The sequence below is a fragment of the Rhinolophus ferrumequinum genome, chromosome 25, assembly GCF_004115265.2.
Source record: "Rhinolophus ferrumequinum isolate MPI-CBG mRhiFer1 chromosome 25, mRhiFer1_v1.p, whole genome shotgun sequence".
NCBI lineage: Eukaryota > Metazoa > Chordata > Mammalia > Chiroptera > Rhinolophidae > Rhinolophus > Rhinolophus ferrumequinum.
In genome coordinates this window covers 22,356,422-22,374,218 of record NC_046308.1, presented here as the reverse complement: position 1 = coordinate 22,374,218, position 17,797 = coordinate 22,356,422, and the positions used below count along the sequence as shown (strand labels likewise).

The 17,797-nt window shown below is 59.9% G+C and overlaps 2 protein-coding genes across 4 annotated transcripts in view; both read left to right on the top strand.

The window, feature by feature from the left end:
• Positions 1 to 3,169, top strand: part of CABIN1 (calcineurin binding protein 1) — a 145,578-nt gene extending 142,409 nt beyond the window's left edge. For all 3 annotated transcript variants that reach the window (XM_033098575.1, XM_033098574.1, XM_033098577.1), the window contains 3 exons: positions 1,074 to 1,238; positions 2,338 to 2,564; positions 2,681 to 3,169. In XM_033098575.1, the coding sequence (XP_032954466.1) occupies positions 1,074 to 1,238; positions 2,338 to 2,564; positions 2,681 to 2,824 (536 nt within the window). In that variant the 3' untranslated portion in view covers positions 2,825 to 3,169. The remainder of the gene's footprint in view (positions 1 to 1,073; positions 1,239 to 2,337; positions 2,565 to 2,680) is intronic.
• Positions 3,170 to 5,407: 2,238 nt separating this feature from the next.
• SUSD2 (sushi domain containing 2) lies at positions 5,408 to 16,645 on the top strand. Its single transcript, XM_033098177.1, has 15 exons — positions 5,408 to 5,742; positions 7,294 to 7,501; positions 7,682 to 7,833; positions 8,371 to 8,538; positions 9,119 to 9,293; positions 9,411 to 9,612; positions 9,840 to 9,925; positions 10,012 to 10,280; positions 10,355 to 10,498; positions 10,591 to 10,749; positions 11,590 to 11,838; positions 11,957 to 12,229; positions 12,351 to 12,527; positions 12,715 to 12,863; positions 12,954 to 16,645. Exons 1-14 carry the CDS (start codon positions 5,664 to 5,666, stop codon positions 12,819 to 12,821), a joined length of 2,448 nt encoding a protein of 815 aa, XP_032954068.1. The 5' UTR covers positions 5,408 to 5,663; the 3' UTR covers positions 12,822 to 12,863; positions 12,954 to 16,645.
• Positions 16,646 to 17,797: the final 1,152 nt, after the last annotated feature.

Below are 17,797 nucleotides of genomic sequence, written 5' to 3'. Positions count from 1 at the left end.
ACAGGATTTCGGCTGCTCCTTGGGTCCAGGAGGGCAGCAGGAGGAACCTTCCAGGGTGCTCATCCCTGCCTACCGTTGTGTATGCGGCTGGACCCACTGTGTGTGGAGACAGTCTGTGACCGTGATTGCCAAGCAGTGAGGCCTGAGGAAGGGAGGGAGTGGTCGTGGCTCAGGCAGCCAGGGAAGGGCAAGGCGCTGTCCTGGAAGACCTGGAAGCTAACAGGCAGGAAGGCCGGGCTACTCCACGGCCTGTCTGTGTCCCAGTCCCAGGAGCTGTCATTCCTGCCTGTCCAAGGAGAAGAGGGAGGTGCTCCTGGCAGAAGGAACTTGATGGGCAAAGTGGGGGAGTGGAAGGGGAGTGGGGCGGTGGCCCATGTGGCGGGAGATGCTGGGCCCAAATAAGAAGACAGAGGAGAGCAGTATAAGGAACTGGACTGAAGAAGCCTGGACACCGCTGGGAGCTGAGGGGAGGGTGGAGGCAGGGCCCGGGGCCTGGGAGTGAGCAGATGCTGCTGACTAATGGCCTGGCTGCTGGCCATGGTGCAGTCTTCGTCGCTTGGGCCCATCTAGGCCTTGGCACGACTGAGGCCAATTCCCAGCCCCTGCCTTGTACCAGGGAAGATGTGGCCTGGCGGGAAGGCATGGAGCCAGCATACCACTCCATCCACTCCATCCACTTTGGTCTTAGCTGGTTTTGTTTGGTTTTGGGTCCTGTGTTTCTGATTGACTCTTTCTGACTGCCACTCCTGTAAGCTGGGGGGAGGGCGGAAGCATGCAGTCGTGGTGTCGCCCTCACTGTGTCAGGTCCACAACAGGCCAGGTGGGGCGCTGACCCTACCAATGTCCACTGGGAACAGGGGCAGCGGGGTGAGTGGTTTCCTGCCCAGTACCAGCCTGGCCCCACCCATGCGATTGTTCCAGAGGAGCCCGTGCTGGTCCATGGGTGACTCAGTCGGGGTAGACAGCCACCTCAGCTCAGGTGCCCTGCCAGGTGTCCCAGGACATGGAAGAGAGGGGCTCTGTTCCTTGGGCTGGGTCAGGATGTAACCCATAGCCACCCTGTGTCCCCACAGAGGGAGAAGAGCTGGCAGGAGGGGCAGACGGCACCAGCTACCTGCCTCAGGAGCCTCAATGCAGTGAGCAGGTGAAGACAGCTCCTGAGGGCCTCCCAGCAGAGCCACACTGCTGGCCAGCAGAGGCCACCCCCCACACAGGCACGGAGCCTGCCTGCAGCCAGGGTAAGGCCTCGGGAGCACCCCAACAGTGGCCCCCATGGCCAGCAGCCAGGGTGGGCTTCCCAGCAGAGGTGCCTCCCTCCCCTGGAAGGGTGGAAGAGGCTGGCAGGTTGGGGCCCAGAGAAGGCCCAATGGTGAGGTCCAGATAGGGGAAGCCCTGGCTGAAGAACCTGGTAGGCTGGGGTGCAGAGAGAAGGGTGAGAGAGGAGCCCCTGAGAGCCCCTCACTGCACTCCCAGCTGCACAGAGGGGAAGAGCAAGGGCAGGCAGAGCCCAGGCCCAGGATGCTTATCGAGGGAGCTGGAGGGGTGCCCATACCCAAATGGGGCCAGGGGAGTGGAAGGCACGTGGTGGGAGGAGTCTGGGCAGGCAGAGGCGTGGCCAGTGGGCTGGGCCAGACAGCGCTTATGTCCAAGTCGGAGCCAGTTCCCACAAGCCACCCCACCCAGCAGGGCCCTTGGGGACTCCTCGGGGCTGGAGCCTCTTAGAGACCCCACTCAGGGCTGCAGGGCCTGGCAGCAGCCCCAGGGGCCAGGACTGGGCTGAGGAAGCCCCTCTCCTTTTAAAGCCATGGGGCCGTGGAGGAATGTGGAGACTGGCCAGGCTCGTGCAGCTCCCCAGAGGCTGCCTGTCCAGAACCGCTTCCTCCCAGCTCCAGGCACAGGAAGCCCCATGCCTGCCCTGGAGCATGAGGGGAAAGTAGACACCCTGGGGCTCTGCTAGGCTAGTCCCAGGGACGTGAGAGTTAAGGCATGCACGACGCCTGGAGGGCCTTCGAAATCCCTGGGAAGGCTGGGGGGGGTGCCTTGCCTGCGTCCCCAGCCCTGCTGACCCGAGTACACCCTGCTGGGGGCGGGGCAGTCTCAGTCCCTGCACCCCAGAGCCCAGAGCCAGCAGTCAGTGTGGCAGAGAGACGAGAGGCCTGGATTCTGCCAGGCAGCACAGGCAGAAAGGCCGAGAACGCACCCACCGTCTGATGCAATTGGAGGAAGCATGCCTGATGCCTGTCTCCCAGAGGGGAAACAGGCCCGCGTTGGGGAGGCGCAGGTGGGCCCAGGAGGCAGTGAGCAGGGTTCAGAGGTGGTGATCCACTCACTCCACAGTGGCCAGCTCCACGGTGCCCAGCAGTGGGAGTACCCAGCCACCCGAGGGCCACCCAGGCAAGGCAGAGCCCAGCCGGGCCAAGTCTCGCCTCCTGCCCAACATGCCAAAGCTGGTCATCCCCTCAGCCGCCACCAAGTTCCCCCCTGAGATCACCGTCACGCCGCCCACCCCGACCCTGCTGTCGCCCAAAGGCAGCATTTCGGAGGAGACCAAGCAGAAGCTGAAGGTGACTGAGGGTGCTGGGTGGGGGACACGGGTGGGGGGCATAGGTGGGAGCGCGGGCCGCAGGGGGCCTGGGGCTGGGCCAGGCCGCCCTGACCAGGCCCTGCCCGGTCTGTGCAGTCAGCCATCCTGTCTGCCCAGTCCGCTGCCAATGTGAGGAAGGAGAGCCTGTGCCAGCCGGCTCTGGAGGTCCTGGAGACATCGAGCCAGGAGTCCTCGCTGGAGAGTGACACAGATGAGGATGACGACTACATGGACATCTGAGGGGCCGGAGCCCCCAGCCTCCCCCAGCTGTCCAGCCCCCTCCTACATGACGTCCTCCCTGCCCGCCTACGTGGGGTCTGTCCCCACTGCGTGGGGTCCAGAGGAGGCCAAGTTTAGCCGGGTGAAGATGGACGGATGGGTCACAGTTTGCACAGGCCGGCATCCTTTTCTATGAAATGGTGACTTTGTAAATGTGCCCGAGCCCCGCCCAGGGGGCCATGTCCTCAATGCCCGGATGAGCCGGGCTCTGCCTGTGTCACAGTGGAGGACAGTGGAGGGGTCATTTAAGGTCGGGCTCACCCCACTCTCTTTTTTGGTTTCTTTTCTAATAAAGATGGAACAGTTCTCTTTGCCTCTTTGTTCACCCCCAGGACCTCCCTCAGCCGATTGCTGTCCAGAGTTTCTGGGCCCCTCCCCCCATAGATCAGGGTCTGGCCCTCAGGTACCCCAGGGAGCAGGTTACGGTGCTCATTTGGGAAGAGGTGAGCACAGGCTGGGGAGCCAAACAGGGCAGATCTATCTGGGTAAGACTGGAGCCAGACCTGGAAGGGGTGTCAGGAGTGTCCCCTGAAGGTAGGAGGGTGAGTCCCTCTGGAGTGCAATGAGGGCAGGCTGCAGGGGGCAGGCGGGGTCCAGAGTGTGCTGGGGAGCTGGTGTGTGCCCCGATGTGATGGGGACTCTAGGGGATCCTGAGGGGCAGGGTCTGGGTCAGGAAGGGAGAGGGAAGGGCATTTACCTCCCAGCACACTTGCCCTGACAGGACCAGCCACACAAGTTGGGCTCAGTGAAAGATACAAAGGTGGGGTGGTGCCCCTTGTTCAAAAATTAAGTTTTTTAAAAGTAACAGCAGAGCATTAAGCCAGCCTGTGATGCTGGTCCTGCCCCACCACCCCAAAACCCCCGCACACCCCCAGCTTCCAAGCCCATGTATTTTGAGGAAGCGCAGGTCTAAAAGTCCCCAACCTGCCCTTCTCCATACTGTCCACCCCCACTAGTGGCCTAGTCACCACCCCTAGGGCCTCCCCTGAAAGGCTCTGTTTAGGATGGAGATGGGGACCCTCTTTGACACTTTGTGCTTCTCATGGGTTGGCCGCCGGGGCTCCCCACCCAAGAAGAAAGGCCCAAGAGATTGGGCATTGCCAGGGACCCCAGCCCAGGACTGGTAGAGCCACTGCAGGGACCTAGAGGCACAGCAGCCTTGAATGGGTCCTCCCTGAACCTGCTGTGATTCAGGCCCTTCGCAAGGCTGGCCGAGGGGCACAGACAGCAGTTACGCAGCTGACCCCCCCGCACCTCCACCCCTGCAGGGACCAGGGTGTGGAGGCCCCCACACCACACTCCCAGTTTCTCAAACTCTTTCATCCTTCTCTCTGAATACGAGTAGATACAGCCATAGTGCACAGGCTAGAAGGATGAAGCGGCAGCCTTCCTTCCCCCAGGTCCATACTCCCTCTTCCTGTGAACAACCTAGCAGTGTCCTGGGGCCCTGCCTGGCTGCAGGACACCTCAGACCACTGGGGAGCATTCCTGCCGTCTTCCTTTCCTAACCTGTGCCTGAGGAAGCACCCTCAGCCTGGACCTGGGATGAGTCCCAGCACCAGCCCCCAAGCCAGGGGTCTGGGCTGCTTTCAGCTCGGGGCTTCAGTGCCCATCCGCACTGCCTACAGAGGTGTCCCAAGTACCCAGCAACCAGGTTGGGAGTTGTGTTTCTAACTCCGCCAGCTGGCTTCCCTGACACCTGTAGGTGCCACCTCTCCGTAGCAACTGCAGGTGCATCCGCCATGAGAGAGGGGTGGTGCCCAGGGAATAGGCTGGCCCGACCCTAGGAGCTGAGGCAGGTCACAGCCGGGTGGCCTAAGCTCATGTCTCCCACCAGCTTCAGCTCCCTGCAAGTTCAAGGGATGTGTCCCCTTTGGACACCTTGAGAAGCTGCCACTGGGGGAAGGACCATCTGCCTGTCTGGGTACCTAAGTGAGTCCCAGGCCTGGACCCTCCCTACCCACCTTGGCTTCAGAGGCTCCCAGAAGCTGCCAGGGGCCTAGGAGTGCCTCTCCCAGTGACCTTGGCCACACCCATCTTGTCCGGGCCTCAGTTTCCTCACCTATACAAAGAGAAGGGAAGAGAACACCTAAGAGATTATGCAAACTCTGAGTGACTACAGCACGGATGGGTGGGGCTGGGCCGCTTCTCTTCAGAACTCTGGGCTTAGGTCTCAGCTCCCCACCCTAGGCCCTTCCCTCACTTTTTACCACCTCCCTCCAAAGGAGATCCCAGTGGAGCTGTATCTAACCTGACAGCTCTTGCCCAACCCCCAGGGGGCCCTACTTCATTGCCCACACACGTCCCTACAGAGAAACAGGACTAGAGATGCAACATCTTTGGCAGAGGATAGAGAAACGACTAGAGATGTGACATCCTTGGCAGAGGATCCCAGAGGCTAGAATCCTGGGATTCAAGTTGCAAGTCCCGCCTTATCCTCCCCAAAGGGCCCTCCCCTTCGGAAGCCCCGCCCTGGCCACCCAGGGCAGGATTGGGGTTGAGATCCAGCAGTCCCAGCTACAACCTCGGGACATCCGGCTCCTCTAGTGCCAGAGGTCCGGCAGCTGGAGACTCAGGCACTCTCCTCCGTGTCCCAGGCTAGCTGGCCAGAAATGTGCTAACGGGGCAGGTTAGGCCTTGCCCACAAGGGCACCTGTGGACTTTGAGAGGGGCCGGGCAGGGTGGGGTTGGGCAGTGCATTGGTGCTGAGCGCTGGAAGGGCGGGGCCAGGCTCTGGGAGTGAGCTGGTGGCAGGCTCCCAGCCACTGCTGCACTGTCAGCTGCAGAAACAGGCCACACCATGAAGCTGTCCCTCCTGCCTTGCGCCCTGCTGCTGCTGCTGGCGACCGGCCCCGGCCCAGGCCCCTGGCCTGCAGCAGGTATGTCCCCACCCTGCCCTTCTGTCCTCTGTTTGTCTGTTGCAACCAGGCCCAGGGCAGAAGCCCCTCTGGGCTCAGTCTCTGACCATCTGTTGGGTCATTTGTGGCTGTACTGGGGGCAATAGGAAGAAACGGGGCGGGGGGACGGCGTCCAGGATTGAGGGGCAACCCAGTGGGGATAGGAAGGTCTGGGCGGTGCCCACCCTAAATCTGAGAGCTGAGAGGCAGTGGCTGCCTGGGAGGGAGGTGGCCAGGGGATTGGCGGGCTCAAAAGAGCCCTTGGCTTGTACCCTGAACCCCCGTGGATGGTGTGCTTCCTGTGGAGGAGCCCCCCAGTCCCACCAGCCCCCTGCTCAGCCAGAGGCAGGATGCTGGACTTTGTCAGGGTGGAGATGAACCTCAGAAGTCTAGTGGAAGCACCACACTTCAGAGCCAGGACCCTGGCCCCCCTACTAGGCTGGGCCAGAAGTCACAGGCCTCCCAGCCCCCCACCTGGCCCCAGTGTCCCTTCACAGGGAAACGCCACCACCCTCCTGCCACTTAACTCACTGCCTGACATCACTCAGCCCCTGCCCCACCTCTTTGAGGCACCAAGAGCATAAATATTTATTGATGCTCCTGAGTGCCAGGCCCTGAACAAGGTGAGGTGGGGACACCAGGGCGGCTCAGGCCCAGTCCTAGCCCTCGACTGGCCCCCTTTGTGGGGTGTCAGGGAAGGGCCAGGTGGGATGTGTGATCTCAGCCTCAGTGCCTGCGTCCCACTCCAGTCTCCACCCTCTAACCCACCTAGCCGTGCTAGTGTGAGGGACAAGTCCCCTGAAAACATGGCCCTGCTGCGGGTCCCCACAGCTGGAGTAAAAGGCGAGGGCCTGATTCCACAGCCCGCCACCAGACCAGTCCCCCCTTCCTGGCCCTGCTGGGCCTTCTGCTGGAAATGTCCCTCTTCTTCCCTAACAGGAGGGGCGCCCCCTTCTCCTTCCCAGAGGGTGGGGCTCCCTTTGGGTCCCGCAATCAATGAGTCATCACTGCCTTTGCAGATTGAGATGAGATGGGCCAGCTCAGCCCAGACACCTGTCCGTATGCAGCCTCCGATGGGACTCATAGAAACCTCATCCCCAGACCCCGTATCAAGGAGCCAAATGGGTCCTCTTCTAGGCTGCCAGTCCACAGACCCTTCCGGGAGTGGGGACGGGTCCCCAGCTCATGTTGAGGGCTCGTGTTGAGCACGCCATCAGCTATAGAACCTGGTGGCTGAGGCTCAGTCGTGTTCTGGGGACTCCTCCTGACACTACAAAGTTGTATATCTGGAGGCATTTCCCTTTATTCCCCTCCTCCTAGCCAGTCATTCAGGCAAACTGCTAGGTGATCTATACTAAGAAGTACCCGCCCCACAGTGCCTGTGGGTTTCCACGGTGTCCGTGTGGTGGTTATTACAATCCGCACTGCATTCTCCCGGGCGTGCTTCTCTCTAATGGGCTCCGGGAAAATAGACACGGGCCCGGTGTATGGGGTGGCTGGGCCAGCCCAAGTGCTCAGGGCTCTCTCCTCCAGGTGCTCAGGAGAGCTGCTCCCAACGCTGTGGGGACCGGGGTGGACAGTGCTCCTGCCACCCAACCTGCTTCGGCCTGGGCACCTGCTGCTCGGACTTGCGTAACTTCTGCCTGGAGATCACACCCTATTCAGGCTCCATGATGGGTGGCAAGGATTTCGTGGTGCAGCACCTCACGTGGTCCGTCTCCACCGCCAGCGTGATCTGCAGGTGGGAAGCCACGGGGCCTTGCATGCTGGGGGCTCAGCCTTGGGTGGCTGGGTGGAGCCCCAAGGACCGAGGACAGGGACAGCTTTCTGCACAGGTTCCCTAGGGAGGTCAAGGGCCCAGGCCTTGGAGACGATCAGGCCGCCCTGGCCCAGCCTCTCCTGCTAACTCTGCCCCCCACAGGTTTAAGGAGAGTGTCCAGACCCTCGGCCACGTGGACTCCTTTGGACGTGTGCACTGTGTGTCACCCTTGCTTTACGAAACGGGCCGCATCCCCTTCACACTCTCTATGGACAATGGCCAATCCTTCAAGAGCTCTGGCACCTGGCTGGCCGGTGAGCCCCACATTGCTGGTCTAGGCGATGGGCACCAGGCCCCACCCTCCACAGGCCCTGGCACCCCAGTGCCAGGGGACTTTCCCCAGTGCTAATCTATGCACACCTGGCCCGCCCACTGGGGCCTGTCACTCTGGCTGAACCAGTCCCTTCAGAGGCCAGCCCTACCACCGGGACAAGGGTTCCCATACCTCCTTTCCACACCCCCTGGCATCCAGATAGGAGTCCCAACCCAAAGGGAGTCGGGGCTTTAGGGGACCCCCATCAAGGTGGGCCAGTGACTGCCTGCTCAGCTGGCGCAGGCCAGGGGAGTGGAAGAGCCAGGTGGAGGCCAGAGGCCTGGGCATTGGAGGGCAGGGCCCTGCCTCTCCCGGCCTCTCTCCTTTCTACACCATAAGGGTCTGGGGGACACCATGGTTCCAACGCAACAGCCATGCTTTGTCCTTGGGAGACTCCCCCAGCTCTCAGAGCCCAGGGCCTCCGTCACTGGACCCACTGGGTCCCAGGCCTTCCCTCACCTCACCTTCTCCTGCCCAGTGCACCCCAGCAAAGTGTCGGAGATGGAGAAGAGCCAGCTAGTGAATGAGACCCGCTGGCAATATTATGGCACCACTGACGCCAGGGGTAACCTCTCCGTGACCTGGAACGCCACGGTTCTGTCCACACGCTCTGTGTCCATCGAGCTTTGGGGCTACGAGGAGACAGGTGAGGCACTCTGCCGGCTGTGTCTGCAGGGCCTGGTCATTTCAGGAGCTTGGGCTCGCAGAGATGGAAGGGAATTACAGGTGGGGGAAATCCCATGGAGGGGGGACCCCAGGTAGGGGTTGGGCTGAGGAAAGTGCAGACAAGGAAGGGGAACTGGAACTGGTGAGGCTGTGGGGGAGGCATGAAGGGTGGAAGGGAAGAGCACAGGGAGGCGAAGGCCCCCCTCAGGGAGGAGGTGTGAATGGATGCTTGAACCCTGGGTGCAAGGCTGGTCCTGGAAACAGAAAAAGTTTGCTCCAGCCCTCTTCTCTCAGTCTCTGGATGGCTGGCATGACCTTGGGCCTGGCCTCGAGCAAGGACAGTGACCATGGACAAGGATGGCGGGCGGTGGGGAGGTGGCTGTCACTCGAGCCAGGGTCATCGTGCGAACAGCAGGGTAGGCCCTCCTATGGGGGTCATGTGTCCGTACTCTGTCCATCTATCAGGCTGCTTGGAGCACCAAAGACTGGTGCCCACCCCTCCGCTGCCCTGGGGGTCCTCAGACAGGCCTCAGGGCTGACCGGGGACTTGTCTCCCTTAGGAAAACCATACTCAGAGGAATGGACAGCAAAGTGGTCGTACCTGTATTCCCTGGCCACAAACGTCCCCAACTCCGGCTTCTTCACTTTCATCCCCAAACCCGCTCCTCAGAACTATCGGAGATGGGAAGTGGGTGCGCTTCGAATCATCAACAGCAACCACTACCCAGGAGAGAAGTAAGGGTCATGCAGACTATGGGTGGGGGGCCAGCTGCCTGCTGCCCACCATGCCTGACAGGGAAGCCAAGGGCAGGGGCAGGGAGGGTGGCCCTGAGTGTGCGTGTGTCCCCACAGGGATGTGCACGCACTCTGGAGCAATGAGCACGCCCTGGCCTGGCATCTGGGTGATGACTTCCAAGCAGACCCTGTGGCCTGGGCCCGCACTCAGTGTCTGAACTGGGAGAGGCTGGAGGACTCGCTGCCCAACTTCCTGGAAGAACTGCCTGACTGCCCCTGCACCCTGGACCAGGCCCGGGCTGACTCTGGACGCTTCCATGTGAGTTCCCACCCAGGTCAAAGCCCAGGAATGGGTAAGGGGGCAAGGGGGGCCAACTGCCCCCGCCATGGACATGGTTGTGGCCACGCCCACCCAGGGCAGCACCAGGGGAGGCAGATAGAAGCCCCTGGGATGTGGCGCTAGGGTCTGAGGGCCCCTGTGAGGGATGGGATGGCAATGGTGGATCTCGACCGTGGGGCTGGTGACAGCAACCTGCTGCTTTACAGACCGACTACGGCTGTGACATTGAGCATGGCAGTGTGTGCACCTACCACCCAGAGGCCGTGCACTGTGTGCGTTCTGTGCAAGCCAGGTGAGCCCCCAAATGGTGGTTGGGGCACAGGAGTGGGGCCTGGGGCAGGATCCCTGACAGTGGGCCTGACCTGTCTGTGCCCCCAGCCCCCGGTATGGCTCAGGCCAGCAGTGCTGCTACACCAAGGCAGGCACGCAGCTCCTGACATCCGACTCGATCAGCGGCAGTACCCCGGACCGTGGCCATGATTGGGGTGCACCCCCCTTCCGCGCACCGCCCCGCGTGCCCGGCCTCTCCCACTGGCTGTACGACGTCATCAGCTTCTACCACTGCTGCCTCTGGGCACCCGAGTGCTCCCGCTACATGCTCCGACGGCCCTCCAGCGATTGCCGCAGCTACCGGCCTCCGCGCCTGGGTGGGTGCCAGCCAGGGCAGGGCCCAGGGCACGGCCAGGCCAGGGAGGCCCTCCTGACCCTCCATTCTCCCCAGCCTCTGCTTTCGGGGACCCGCACTTTGTCACCTTCGATGGCGCCAACTTCACATTCAATGGATATGGCGAGTACGTGCTGCTGGAGGCAGTGCTGACCAACCTGAGGGTGCAGGCGCGGGCCCAGCCCAGGACAAGGCCCGACGGTGAGGCCAGGGCCCTGAGGGCTCAGGGTAGCTCAGGGTCATCCGGGTGGGATGCTGGAGCTCAGTGGACCCCATTCTGCATGCCACCCCAGGCATGCAGGACCGAGGCACAGGGCTGACCGCTGTGGCTGTCCAGGAGGGCAACTCAGACGTGGTGGAGGTCCGGCTCGCCGGGGACGCAGGGGTCCTGCAAGTGCTGCTGAACCAGGAGGTGCTCAGCTTCGCTGAGCAAAAGTGGATGGACCTGAAGGGTGAGTGAGATGGGCAGGCAAGGTTGGTGTGTTGCCCTCACTCCCTTCCCTTCCACCTGGGTGTCCACACCCTCACTGGCCCTGACAGGAGGCAGAGGTTGTATCCAGGACACAGATGTAGGGACAGAGGCCTCTTGGGGCTTGCTGCAGGGTGACAGGCAGCCCCTCTCCCCTGTACTCCACTCCAGAGGAGCCCGGCACAGTGGACACGGGGTCTGGCCCATGGCTATCTGTGGACAGACGTAGTTCCAGGCCCCGGGTAGTGAAGTCCAGCTTGGGGGACCTGGTCTGATCTCGAGCCTTCACACCCATGGAGTCCTCGAAACACACCCCAGTCAGAGTATGGAGATGCCAGCATGGCTGGATGAGTTTCTCACTGCAACCAGAGTGGTCGGGCGGTGCAATGTCTCGAGGAAGCTGGCCTGAGGATCAAGGGGCAGCAGCTCCCTGTCTGTCCCCCTTCCCTCAGCAGTGCTGCCTCAGGGACTGAATGAATGAAATGACTCCCAGCTGGGTTGGGTGATCTGAGAAGGGCACTGAGGATGAAGGGACCCCAGAGAGGGCAGAGGGGAGCACTGTTGCTGCCTCCCAGTCAGGGAGCAAGGGCCGCCAGGAACCCCCACACGTGGCCTTGGCATGAGGGGTCTCTTCCGATCAGCGTGGGAGGTCCCGGCACAGGTATGGGTGCGGAGTGGTGGACTGTCACAGGCAGCTTTGGTCCTAGGGATGCCCTCCCCTTCCCCTGAAGCCCAGGGCCACCAGCCCACCCACCCTGGGGCTATGGAGTCCCCACGCGATGCCACAGGAGGCGACTCTGACCCCAGCTCCCCCTGTGCCCAGGCATGTTCCTGTCGGTGTCTGCCGGGGACAGCGTATCTATCATGTTGTCATCGGGGGCAGGCCTGGAGGTCAGTGTCCAGGGTTCCTTCCTGAGTTTGTCCGTCCTGCTGCCCGAGAAGTTCCTTACCCACACTCAAGGACTCCTCGGGACACTCAATGACAACGCCACAGACGACTTCACTTTGCGCAACGGGCGGGTCCTGCCCCCCACTGCAAGTTCCCGAGAGCTGTACCAGTTTGGGGCTGACTGTGAGTAACCGTGAGGCCCATGCTGGAGGAGAGACATGCCAGCGGCAGGGTCAGTGGAGGTGTGGGGGGGGACCCCAGACCCTCAGCCACCAACAAAGCCTGCTGCATGTCTCCCCAGGGGCTGTGGAGAACGCCTCCTCCCTGCTCACCTATGACTCCCGGTTCCTGGTCAACAAATTCCTATATGGGCCAAAGCATGACCCCACCTACCAGCCCCTCTTCCCCGAGCAGACCACCCTCAACCCCACCCAGGAGCCTGAAGTAGCCAAATTGTGTGGGGACAACCATTTCTGCCGCTTCGACGTGGCGGCAACTGGGAACCTGAGCGTGGGCAACGCCACACGGCTGGCCCACGAGTCGCACCAGTATCGCATGCGGAGTCTGCAGCCAGGTGAGGGCTGCAGGGTGGCATAGGTGGGCACCTTACACTGGGACACAGCCCCAACCAAACCAGTGGCTGAAGGAGGCGGCCAGTGGCTTAGGGTTGTCTTCTGCACCCATCTCTACCCCAGTGGTGTCCTGCGGCTGGCTGGCCCCGCCCCTCAATGGGCACAAGGAGGGCACCAAGTACCTGAAGGGCTCCGAGATCTACTTCCACTGCGAAAATGGCTATAGCCTGACCGGGGCGGAGGTCAGCACCTGCCTGGCTGATGGCACCTGGTCCAGCCCTACCCCGACCTGCCGGCCAGGTGAGGATGCCCAGTCCACTTGCCCTTGGGCAGCCTGCAGCCCAGTCTTGCCTGGCCCCACCTTGCCCCTCTTACAGCCTGCCCCTCCCGTGTGCTGCACATGCCCGCCTGGGGGGGGGGCACCCCCACCACCTGCCCCGCCCCAGCCCAGGGCCACTGTCACCTCTCCCACCCACTCCCTCTCCAGGGCGGAGCCATGCAGTGCTGCTAAGCATCATCTTCGGCGGCCTGGCGTTGGTCGCTGTGGTCACGCTCCTCTACGTGCTGCTGTACCGGAGGAAGAGCAACATGTGAGACCCATCCACCCGGACCCAGCATCCTGCCAGCAGGACCCTGGTCTGTGCCCCTCTTCAGCTCCCCTCTTCAGCTCCCCCTGGGGCGCCTGTGAGACTACTGTGCCCGTTCTACACCTGGTCTCGTTTGCAGGGCCACCTGGACTTCGCCCTGAGGGGAATGGTCTTGGCCAGTGACACAAGAGCACCAGGCCACCCTGGGACCAAAGACCAGCCTCCCAGGACAAAGCTCTGAACTCCCCGGAGCATGCAGCCCAGAACTTCAATCCCAAAATCCCTGGTACCTGGGAGCTGGACACCTGAAACCTGAGCCTTTCATGCCTGTGGACCTGAGACCCGGTGCTCTGCTCTGTCACCTCAGATCTGGACCCCGAGCGCTAACTATGCAGTTCCCGAGGCCCTGTTCCCCAAATACTCGCAGCTCTAATTGCCCAGACTTGAGACTCCATACCCTTGACTTCTAACACCTGTTTCCCGAGCCCTAGTACTCCAGCACCTAATACTCAATTGCCAGTACCTCAGATCCTGTGTCCAAAGCCTGTGCCCCTGATCCCTGCTGTACTGACAGCTGGTGCCCTAACACCAGAGCTCCAGCACCCAGCACCTTGATTCCTGGACCCTGGGCCCACCTACGACTGCAGGTAGGCCCAGCCCAGGACGTGGAGAGGCCCCAGTACCCCAAAGCTGATAGCCATCCTCTGAACTCCAGCTGGGCCAGCAGGCTTGTGGTCACAACATCTGAACTCCAGATGTTGTTTTAACTCATCTGAATGTCACTTCAAACACCCTCCCTGCCTGACGAGGAGAAAACAAGCCTGTGATGCCCACTCCCTGGTGTCCTGGAGCTCGTGCTGTGCCTCAGTTCTAGGGTTCCAGTTACCCTTTGGGGTCCAGAGTGACCTGAGTCAGAATCCTTCATCCACTGCCAGGTCGCTTGGGACAGATCCCTTCCCAGCCTCTGTCTTTCCATCTGAAAAGTGGGATTGAGAACAGTGACCGCTTCATGGGGTGGGGAGGAAGGGTGTGGTGTTTGGGAAAGGTGCACCATGAGGTGCCACGCTGGGTGCCCAGGAGATCGGATAGAGCCAGCCTGCCCTCCCCCAGTGTAGGCCTCCTCCTCTGCACCTCTGTGAAGCCAGTCACTTGGAGTGGCAGGCCCAAGTCCTCTGGCTGGGACCCACCCTGGGCCCTCCACACAGGAGTGTCCAGAAGGTAGGTATGGAGCACAGGCCTCACGGCACCTCTGCCTGCCTGAGCCCATACCCCTCTTCCAGGGCCAGGCAGCTGGTGTGGAAATACAGGCTAGGAGCTGGTTTGAGGACAAATGAGATCCAAAGTTTGTGGTGAGGGAGCTGAATGCCATGGGAGAGTCTAGACGGGGAGGGTGGGGTCATTTGCTTTGTAGGTATCAGGCGGAGAACGCACTGGGGAGGGCGGGGTTAGAGGTTAGTGCCCTCTGGACCAAGCAGTCAGCTCAGCCCGAGGGGTGGGGACAGGACAGTACTGTGCCCACAGAATGAAGAGCTCTGGGTGGGAAGTGATGGATAAATGAAGGCCTTCTACACTAGGGCCTGCAGCACCAACAGTGACCACGTGGGGGCAGCAGAGGGTAAGACCAGTGAGCAAAGGTAGAGGCTGCACCAGGACCCAGGCCATGAGAAAGGCAGTCAGCCCCAGCTCTGCCGCTGGGCCAGCAGGCTTGTGGTCACAACCTCAGCCAAGCTTTACGCAGGCCCACCTCTGCATCTCCTCTCAGCCTGGAGGGCTTCGAGTCATCCCCCAGTCTCAGGAACTCAAGTCTTAGAGAGGGTGCAGAGGTCACCCTAGGTCGTTCGACTGGCACTGACCGCTGAGTCGGAGCCCAGGCCTCCCCACCCCGTCAGCCTTGCCTTTGATGAAGGGTCCCTAGCAGAGCTGGGGTGCTGAGTGGCAGAGGCAGGTCCTGTCTACAGGGTTTCTGGGAGTAGGTGAGTACATGGGCACATTTGAAGGAACAGCACTGAGACTGAGGAATTGGAAGTCTCCCAGGGATGATGCCCAGAAGACTAAAGGTGGGGGAGTGGTTGGTGCTTCGTGCCCTTCCAGACCCAAGAACTCTGATTCCCTACCTCTGTGGGCTTCCAGCTCAGGGTCAGCCCCTTCGCTACTGGGCAGGTACTTTCCTCTCTGCAGATGAGGTCAGGCAGGGCTGGCCTCTCACTGACCTGAACCCTCAGTGCACCCCTGTGCTGAGTCAGGCCCAGCTGGGCATTTGTCAGTGGGTGAAAGGTCAGTTTTGTGGTCAAAGAAGCCTGGACATGTGGGAGCAGACACGCAAGAGCTCAGGAGAACAGGGGCAGTTTCACAGCTCCCATAACAGGCGTCAGAGGACCAGTGGAATTCTCAGAGATGTGATTGGTCAGAGAGGGCATTCCAGGAAGAGGAACAGCCTGAGCAAAGGTTCAGAGGAGAGAAGTACAGTTGGGTCTGAGGAATAGTGGTAAGGGGGTGGCGACCAAGGTTCTTTCCCCATCAGGCCATGGCATTTAGGCTTCATCCTCAGAGTAAAGCGTGGCCTCCCCGACCCCCACCCTGGTCCCTCTTGGAGGGGCCATAGAACTGCCATTGCCCCTCCCCAGGAGAAGAAAGGGTGCACTGTCTGTGGCTCTTGCCCCAGACATCAGGCCTTCCCAGTGCCAGGGGCAGGCCAGGCTGGGAAGTCCCAACACCTGGCAACGTTTTCCCAAGGGGCCCTAAGGAGTCAGAGGTTCCATTGGGCCTGTGTGAGGGTGGAAGTTCCCAAAGCCCAGCACAAACTCCCTAGAGACATCGAAGGCAAGGGACCCCGCGCCCCAGAGTGGTGGCCTCCCCAGTGCAGCTCCAAGGAATCATGGCATCAAAACCCAGTGGCCAACTCCCCACCTCCTGTACCAGTCTGGGTTTGGGGGATGGTGGTCCAGGGACTTGGAAACACAGGTAATAGGAGAGCTGGGAACTCAGATGGGAGATGGTGAAGCAGCCACGGGATCCCAGCAGCACCCCTGGGCTGAGGGACAAAGGAAGGTGGTGCCACTGAGCCAGACCCGTGTCCCACACAGCAGGGACCATGCAAGCCCATGGGGCCCTAGTGGGAGCCAGAGACTGCAGTCCAGCCACAGACTCCCCTACGGGCCTGTGTGGGGGAAGCATCTCTTCTCCTGTCTCCAGCCTCCCACTAGGGCCTCCCATTGGCTGAACGCAGTGGGGAGCACTGACACAGATGAGGGGCCTATAAAACACAATGAGAGTGGGACCCCTTCTTGGCCAAGCTGGTTCCTTCTGCAAGTCCCAGGATGGCCGAGTGCCTACCCTGAGCCACGCATTTTCGTGGGGCTCATGGCCTGACGCTGCCCAGGAAAGAGGGGGTGGTCAGTGCAGTGCATCATGGGTGTGGGAATTAAGAGGTGCTTCCTGGAGAAGTCCAGCTCCAGCTGAACTTCAAAGGATAAAAAACATTAGGGAAGTGGGATTGAATAGGTGCCTACAACTGTTCAGCAGCCCACACTGCCCAGGCTCTTCTGGGTGGTGCACTGGACTACATTTCCCAGCCTCCCTTGCAGTTGTGGTTGTGTGACTGAGTTCTAACCTGTGCAATATGAGCAGAATGGGATGGGACACTTCCAGGACTGGCCCATAATCCCTCCCTCAGACACCCCTCCAAGCTCTTTCCCCTGCTTGGGCTGATGCAAGGATGATTTTGGAAGCTGCGCCAACCTGAGTCCCCAGAGTGTGGGAGGGTCCCCTGACCTGTTTACCTATGCAGTACTGCTACAAGAACAATAAATAAACTCTTGTGATTAAGCCATAGTACATTTTGGAGTCTATTTGTTGTAACAGTTGTTCCCTCTAAGTATACTCCAGAAGCAGAGAAGCACAAAGATGGCCTTATATTTTTCATTAAAAATAAATAAATATTATTCATTGAAAATAAATACTGTGCGCACAAGGTTTTTAAACATTCAAACAGACACGGCAACGTCCATAGCATTATTTACAATAGCCGAAAGATGGACACCACCCGAGTGTCCATCGGTGATTGAACGGATAAACAAATGTGATGTAGCTATACAATGGAATATTACTCAGCTTTTAAAAGGAAGGAAATTCTGACACATGCTACAATGTGGATAAACCTTGAGGACATAATGTTTAGTGAAACAAGCCAGTCACGAAAGGACAAATATTGTATGATTCTACTTGTTTTAGGTCCCTAGAGCAGTCCAATTCACAGAGACAGAAAGTAGAAAGGTGGTTGCCAGAGGCTGGGGGAGGGGGAGTGGGGAGTTACTATTTCCTGGGTGCAGAGTTTCACTTTTGCAAGATGAAAAAGTTCTGGAGATGGATGGTGGCGATGATTGCTTAACAGTGTGACTATGTTAATGGTACTGAATTGTACACTTAACAATGGTTAAGATGGTAAATGTTATGTATTTGTATATTTTACTACAATTAAAGTTAAAAAATAAAAACAAAACAATTTACTTAACTAGTGCCCGGTTGGTGGACATTAAGCTGTGCTTAGTCTTCTGTTTCAAACGCTATTGTGCTCTGTAAATAAGTTCAAGTTTACCTGTAGGGGAAATTCACACAAAGGATTGGCTGGTTAAATAGCCCATGTGCTTTCCTTCTAGAGTTGTACCAATTGACACTCACCACCAACCTAAGAGAGAGCCTGGTCCCCTACACCCTCGTCAGAGTAAGGAGCCTTCAAATATTTTCCTCTTTACCAGATAGATGAAACATGGTGTTGGCCCTGAGTCCACTTGGCTAGGCTGAATGACATTCCCAGAATTCCCTCCCCTGTACGTTTTGGGTTAGGATGGGCCACAGGAGAGATTCCTGTGTAAGACTGAGGGGTCCGAAGTGAATCAGCAGTCTTTTCTGTAGCTCACACTCATTGTGGCATGTCTGCTGACTCAGCTGGTCCCCAGGGGCAAAGACCAAGCCTTCTACTGCTTC

Bases quoted from the DNA above. Each gene is read 5' to 3' on its own strand.
- SUSD2 (XM_033098177.1), top strand. From the start codon at position 5,664: ATGAAGCTGTCCCTCCTGCCTTGCGCCCTGCTGCTGCTGCTGGCGACC. The intron at 9,926-10,011 runs GTGAGCCCCCAA...CTGTGCCCCCAG, and splicing joins GTGCGTTCTGTGCAAGCCAG to CCCCCGGTATGGCTCAGGCC. The intron at 12,528-12,714 runs GTGAGGATGCCC...CTCCCTCTCCAG, and splicing joins TACCCCGACCTGCCGGCCAG to GGCGGAGCCATGCAGTGCTG.